General features: G+C 35.3%; 1 protein-coding gene across 1 annotated transcript; it reads right to left on the reverse strand.

Annotated features, from left to right (window-relative positions):
* Positions 1 to 914: 914 nt before the first annotated feature.
* On the reverse strand, positions 915 to 3,395 carry MONOS_17595 (uncharacterized protein; the record flags this gene model as incomplete). The annotated part of the gene is made up of 6 exons (XM_067870530.1): positions 915 to 1,003; positions 1,205 to 1,330; positions 1,524 to 1,673; positions 1,922 to 2,209; positions 2,286 to 2,843; positions 3,389 to 3,395. The coding sequence occupies 6 exons, from the start codon at positions 3,393 to 3,395 to the stop codon at positions 915 to 917; spliced, it is 1,218 nt and encodes a 405-aa protein (XP_067727175.1).
* Positions 3,396 to 7,831: the final 4,436 nt, after the last annotated feature.

A 7,831-nucleotide genomic window follows, 5' to 3' on the forward strand; every position in this document is an offset into this window, starting at 1 on the left:
AATGTCATGGGTTTTGTCCTTGTCTATTAATTGTTAATATTCAATAAAAACATTCGCAAACTTTTCCCATCATTTTCAAAGAATTAGAATTACTCATTTTTAATGCTGAATAATTTCTGATTTATAAGCAACTTTTTCGATCTCTTTTGAAAGTTTTTCGAGATTGAATAATATTTGATGTATCAATCAATCAAGCAATCAATCCAGAAAAAAAAAAAAAAAAAAAAAAAAAAAAAAAAAAAAAAAAAAAAAAACTCTGAATTTTTTTCAAGAATGATAAACTCAAGTGGAAAGGTCAAATAGTTTTCGTTGGCATTGAATCAATTGAAATGGAATTAGAAAATTTTAATTTTGTCTCTTTTGATTTCGCATAGCTTTTCTTCTTTTAGCCAAAAATTGTATTTGGCAAAAACGCTTAAATAAAACATTTCCGCAAATAGTGAACAACCCAGAACGGATTAACAGTGAATGATAAAATTGTGAAATGAATTAAAAACAATCGTAAGTTTAAAAATAAAATATATTAATTGGAAATGAAAAATCGAACACCAAATATGTGCAGCTTTCAATATAAAAGAAATGAGGAAAAAAGAAAAGAAAAAGAAAAAGAAAAAGCATAATCAAATGTTTGACTGAAAGCAGAACAAATGAAGAAAATCCTCTTATTGAATTTCTCTTTTTTGATGCAAAATAAGCATTTTTTTGAAAAAAGCTAGGGAAAAAATAAAAGAAGAATATTAAAAACAGCATCAACATTCGAGAAAATTCAAAAGAATGGATAGCTTTTGTAAAGAAATTGAAAAAAACATATATACAAGACAAATCGAACAACAGCAACAAAAATGAAATAACAAAAGATAATTTTAGGCGAATGCTAAACAAAAAATAAGCAATTGTAAGATTAATCGCAATTATCAATAGCCTTCAATATGCCTTTTGGGGAAAATCAAATTTGCGAGCACCTTTGTTTGGTTCCAGTCGAGCACGCGAATCTCATCCCCAGCTGATTTGCACACAAGTCATGGCAATCAAATCACAATGCACATCCGTCAAAAGAAAAGAAAAGAAAAGAAAAAGAAAAGAAAAAGAAAAGAAAAAGAAAAGAAAAAGAAAAGAACAATTTTAGCCGATTTTCAATTTTCCAATATTCCAAATTATATTAAATTAAATGTTATAAAAATACACAAATACAACAGAAACAAACATCGTTTAACCAGTTCTTGAATATCAGCAAGCTGCTTGTCAGCAACCTCGCACACTGCGCTTAAATGCTGCAAAATCGTTTCCATAGCCCCACGCCGGCATCCAAGGCACGCAGAAAGAGCAATCACTGAGCACAATTTATCCCAGAAAAGAAAAAGCGCATCATTTGATTGCAACAGAGAATTCATAAATAAATAAATAAATAAATAGTTAATGTCAAATGGGAAAACACAATGCATTAAAGAATTTTTGAGCAGAAAATAAGCGCAACCGAGTTAAGAGCGAAATGATAAAAGCACAAATACTGCACTCAAGCACACCAGAATGAAGCACATTGAGCGATGCATCGTTGTGGATGGAGCTCATCACTTTCCTCCCAATCGTGTTTCTTGGATTGGACAGCAGAAAATGCCTCCACCCGCCAGACACACGCTCGTCAAGCGTTCTCGTAAGCGCATCAAAAAACAGCTCTGCAGAAACATCGCACCCAAGCAAACAGAACACATTCAATCAGAAAAAGATAAATAGAAAAATAGAAACAGAAATAGAAAAAAAAAAAGACAGTGATGCAAATATGAAATCAGCCTTTTTTCGAAGCAAAGAGGAGCCAACTTCATCCTCCAAAATCACACGCACACACAAAAAATGTTCATTCATTCATTCATTCACAAAATAAAATAAAATAAAATAAAAACACAGTGCCTCTTCAGCTGCACACCATAATACCACTCCACCTTCATCGGCAGCTTCCCGCTCAGCTCAGATATCAGATACGACTCAAAGTCGATCTCGTCGTCTTGCAGCTGCTTCCTCTCCCGCGCCAGCATGAACTCCTCCACATTCTCCTTTCCTGCCCTGCCCGCTTCCCCGCCCTCGCACACGCCCCCCTGCGCCTTGCCCACCTGCTCTTCCTCCATCTCCCGCGGCGGCGGCGGAGGCGGCGGGCATCCTTTGCGCGCCCCCCTCCAGAACAGGCTGCGGCGGCGGTGCAACTGGCGGCGGATGTCTGCGCGGGTTGATCACAATCCACACCTGCTCCTCTCTCTCTTCTTTCTCTTCTCGCTCTCCACACTCCTTCACACACTCACTCGATGATGACGAAGACGAAGACGATGAAGACAATGAAGACGATGATGTGGTTGTGGCAGGGGCAATGGCAGTGGCAGGGACAGTCGAGTCTTCAGCTGCCTCCGAAGAGTTGGCACAAGCCTCTTCTGCTCCTCCTTCATGCTTCGCCTCAGACGAATCTGCCCTCTTCTCTTTCTTCTCTCGCTTCTCTCTCATCTCTCTCTTCTCTCCCGCCTCGCTCTCCTCGTCTGCCTTCTTGATGCTCTCCTCGTCTGTCGTGATCGACACCGACGACGCTGCTGCAAACACCGGAACCGCGGCCGACTGCGTGACTGTGCTGAACTGCGTCGTGCTCGGCAGGAACGACGACCGGTTCGTCAGCCGAAGCGCCCGCCGCTTGCTCTCCTTCTCCCGCTGCCTCTCCGACGGCGACATCCGCAGCAGACGCGCCAGCAGCGCCAGCGCCGTCACTGCCACCGAGTCTCCCTCTGCCGCTGCCGAGGCTGCACACGCAAGGCAGGCCGAGGAGAGGCAGATGAGGGATGATCGCGTCACGATGAGTGGAAGTTGTGCTGGTGATGAGGATGAAGAGGAAGAAGAAGAAGAAGTGGAGGATGAGGATGAGGAGGAGGAAAAAGATAATTTTTGTTAAATTTGTGTGTAAGATAATGATGATGAAAGAGATGAAAGAGATGAAGGAGATGAAGGAGAAGGAGAAGGAGAAGAAGGATAGATTTGATGAAATTGGACGTGATTTTTTCTTTTCATAAATAAAAATACTTTTAATATGTTGAAGAAGTTTGTAAACTTCATTTCATCGAAATTTCTTGTATAAGAATTTAAATTGAAAAATATAGAAAAACAGTCGAATCAGTCGTGATGGATGTCTCTGTGGACGGCGTCTTTTCATTATTCATAACAATTGCCAAAGAAGAAAAATTCAACCAGAAATGTTTTCATTGAAGATGACAAGATGCAAATTGTACATTTTAATAGAATCAGAAATGAAATGACTGAAAAGGTTGGAATCTCTGTTGAAAATTGTGTTGCTTCCGGAAATAAAAAGATAAAGAAGGGTTGAAGAAACAATTGAAAGAGATGTTCTTTCATTTTTCACAAGCCATTGAATTAAGATATGGCAGTCATTGAAGTCCAAGGAAGAATTTCTGGTTAACTCAAAGAAGAGAAAAGTGTGTGCAAAATGAAGTATTCGGACAATGAATCCGAATATCCTTCCGCTCTCTTCATTCTGATGGAATTATGTATGAGCTTTCTGATTCATTTCTATTTTATTTTTGATGAACAATTGAAGGTGTTGTTGAATTCTTTTGCTTCCTGAATGCTTCTCATGGCACAACTGCCTTCGTTTCATTTCTCATCTGATTGTCATTCAATATAAGTTAAATGGATTTTTGATTTCCCAAAGCGTTTGATGAAAACAAAAGAAAAATGTCTTCTTCATTCATTGTATCTGCTTCATCAATCATTTGTCCTGTCATCCTTGATGTTGGAGATGGGCATTCAAAAATTATCATAATTTGCCCATTTCGATATGAAACTATTTTTCCTTTTTCTTCTGCTGTTTGACTGAATTTTGGTTCGAGTTGCAAATTCTTTTTTTGTTTTTCATCTTTCAGTTCTTTTGTCTTCAATAATCCAATGAATCATCTTGATTGAAAACTGAAAATGAAAAAAAAAAGAGAGATAAAAAACAGAATCATTCATGCTCACAAGCATTAACGTTCTCCGTCCATAGACTTCATCTTCTTTGAAAAAAGAATTCATTCTCATTTCTCTTTTTTGAGGATTTGCCTGTTTTGTTTTTCTCCTCAGCAAACCTCCTTTTAAACATCAGATATTAATTCCATACCATACAAAGAAGATATATGATACATGAAACAAAATGTCTCAAAATATGAAATCATTTTCTTCATAACAATTTTTTGTTGGTTTGATCAAAGAGAAACAAAACATTTGTCTTTCTGACTTTGTTCTGCCAAGATCATTTGATTTTGCTGAATATTCTATCTTCGCAGTAAATTTATTAAGAAAAATCATTTGTATAGCATTGTTTCCTTTTCATTTTGCAAGATAATCAAACATGTTTGTATTTTTCGATTTCACAATTTAACACAAATCTTTGTTCATAAACATTACGTTTTTTGCGATAAACAGAATGATGTTGCACTCTGATGATAAGAATATTAATGAACTTCAAGAGTTGCCACCAACAGAAATAATTTTGAGTTTGTGAATTTCATGTTAACTTTAAATTACTCAGCTTCGTATTATTAATGATCCTTGAAGAATTGTTTTTAGAGTTTGAAGAATGCAGTGAAGAAGATCAAAGACAGAAAATCATTGAAATGAATGGACTTATCAAAGAAATGAATGGAGAAGAATTCGATTCTATTTTCTCTTCAAAGTTATTCGACAAAATACTCAAAATGATTGAGGAAGAGAAACTGTCAATGGGGAATGCATGTTTATTGTTGAAGCGTGTTGGATATTTCAAAGGGTTGAAAGGTGGTTGGATATATGGTTTTGAACATTCTTTATTGATCGGAAGATTTGAAAAGATGATGATTGATGAAAATGAAAAGAAGAAAGAAGAAAAGAACGAAAAGTTTCTGATTGATCTCTGTGAATGCTTTGCTTTGCTGAATTCTGAAATCATTCCAGATGAATTACTTTCAATCATTGTGCCCCTCCTTCTGAAAGTTGCGTTAAAGAAAGAGGAAAATGAGAAAATGCAAAAAGAGGAGGAAATAGCTTTGCTGGCTTTAAGTTGCATTGATATACTTAATGTATGAACATTTCTATTCCCATATTTGATATTACAAATTTTTTGTTTTGTTTTGCTTTTATAAGGAATTGGATAAAGAACAGTATTTTAATGAAATCATAAAAATTATCAAATATCATCAGGAGCATCGCAATCTGACTCGACTTGCCTATCATTCTGCTTGGAAGTTTTTGATTTGCCGAATATACAAAGACAATAGTTTGGAGGATGTTATTGTAAACGAACTGCATTTTACGAGAGAAGCAATAAGAGAACTGGAAGAGCTGGCAAAATGGGTTGATGGGAAGAGAGAGAAAGAAGAGGAAAGAAGAGGAAAAGAAGTGAAAGAAGAGTTTCTAGTTGTGAGATGGATCATTTCGTTGAACGTCTATTTATTTTCTTGCAAATTGTGGAATGAAGAATTAGTCGGAATTCTCAACAGCATTGTTCAGATATTTAAAGAAGCAAAAGATAATCACAGGGAAATAAGCAGAATATACCTTTGTTTTATGAGCTTATCTGCGGGAAACAAAACTGTGCAAATTGATGATATGTTGAAAAGTGGCGCTATTGATTTTATTTTGGAGGAGATTCACGGATCAGCAATGGACGACTATATTGTTTGCGAATATTTGCATTTTTCGAAGGATATTTCATTGAGGTTGAAAGAAAAGACGGATAATAAAATGGAAGAAGTAAAAAGAAAGATAGAAAAAAGGAAAGTGTTTGATAAGATGGAAGAAGAGGGATACTCAGATACAGTCACAAGTTTTAAAGAAATATTTGAATTTCTCAATAAAAAATATTATGGCGATTTATCGTTGAATATTTCAGATTATTTTTGGAGTGTCTGACAGAGAGAAATGTTATATATTTTGTAATTCAAAAAAGAAATATTTTTTTCCCATTGGTTAATGACTTTTCCAGACTTTGGATATGTTTTTTTATTAATGAGTCTTTTTTTTCCGATATTATTTGATAATTTTTCAGATTGTTCTGTAAATGCTTGAGGAAATGAGATGTTCCTTATTCTGTAAATCAAAAATTTTATTTATTTTTCTTTCAGCATCATATCACAATTTGACAAGCCTCAAATGAGTGTCATATCTTTATTTTTATCATTTCACAAAATCGAAAACAAGCAATCATTTGAGGATATTTGTTTTTTTGTTTTTGTTTTTCTTCAAACTTCATTTTGATGAAATGAAGCAAAAAAAAAGAAAACTTCAACAACTTTTGCATTTTCTTCACTTTCTTCTTCTTTCCTTCTTCAAAAATCCCTCTCAAATAATGCATTCTTCCTGAAGTTTTAACCAAAAAAAATCACTATTTGCGCTCGCTCATCTTCAGTCGCAGCATCATCTCAGCTCTTTGGGGCAGTTTTGTGTTCTTCAACATCTTCCCTTGTTTTCCAGCTTTCTATCTCATCTCATTGAATGAAGAAGGGAAATCAAAACCCCACAAATAAATGTTGGATTTCATGGTACGAACATGAATGGCAAGAAAATCTGGCTTTCTCTTGTCCATTGGCTTGTTTTTTTTGCAGCTTCTCATCCAGAAATGAACTTCTTTCTCCTTCTTCTGTTGCTCTTCAAACAGTCATCTCAAAATGAAATATTCACAGCCCGTTCTGATTGAAGAAAGAAAAAAGAAGATTTCACGAAAAATGATATCGATAAACAAATTACAGTTTCAAAACTCATTAATTTTTTCTCCCCAATGTCTTTTACTCATTTCTTTAATTTTTCCTGTTCACTCGAAATGCTTCAAATAAATAATTGCACTCTTAAAAGATGTGGCCTCTCCATCAAAGAACAGAAGAAGTAGAAGAAATTCTGATAGAAATTCAAATGTTTTCTTTGATGAATACGATTGCGGCGGAAATTGAAGCGAGAAGAAAGAAGAAGGGGAATAAAGAAGAAACAATTAAAATGAGGTTTTTCAGTATGTTATCTGACTTGTTGTGAAAAATTTGAAACAAGATGTTCTTGTTCAGCATTGAGAAGGTGAATGACAATGACTTTGATTGAAAAAAATGAGCTTCAAGGGATATAAACATGAATGAAGAAGCAACAGCAGCATTTGCAAATGAATGAAATGTTGAAGAGAAAATAAACATTTTTAACAGACGATAAAATCGCTTTTAAAGAAGAAGAGGAATTCATTAAAAAGGATAATGTGAGATTGTGAACATGTTGTGACGTTGCATCCAAAGTGAAGTTGTGAATAATTCTTCAAAATACAGTGAGATTCACCGGGATGCAACAGAAAGTGCGCATCACAAAAAAGCAAATTGAAGGAAAAGAAGATGGATAGATTGATGCGTCAATTGGCACTTTGAAAGTGAAAGTGAATGAAAAAGTGTGTTTGAGCAAGAGTGATGCTGAAGCTGAAGCAGAAGACGATTATGGGAAGACCGACAGAAATGAATGAAGAGCGCACAATTTGAACTGAATATGCTTTGCGCTCAACAAAAACTGTTGCGCAAGAATGAAGCCTTTTCTCTTCTCTCATCTTCCTTTTGTTTGTTCGTTTTCTTCAACAGGTTTCTTCTGAAACCTATATTTCCATTCCATTCCGTTTCATTCTTCTTTTGCTTTTCTGCGATGACTGCACAAGGAATGGAATTGAATGGAGCATTCGTTTTATGGACGAACAAAAAAATTTTCCAAATATGCATTAATAAAGTTATCTTCATGTATCTCAATAGCATTGAACATTGGTAATCCAATTATACAATCTTCATATCCTTCTTCTTCCATCTTGTCAAACATC

The sequence above is a fragment of the Monocercomonoides exilis genome (assembly GCF_001643675.1).
Source record: "Monocercomonoides exilis strain PA203 chromosome Unknown scaffold23-1346700, whole genome shotgun sequence".
Lineage (NCBI taxonomy): Eukaryota > Preaxostyla > Oxymonadida > Polymastigidae > Monocercomonoides > Monocercomonoides exilis.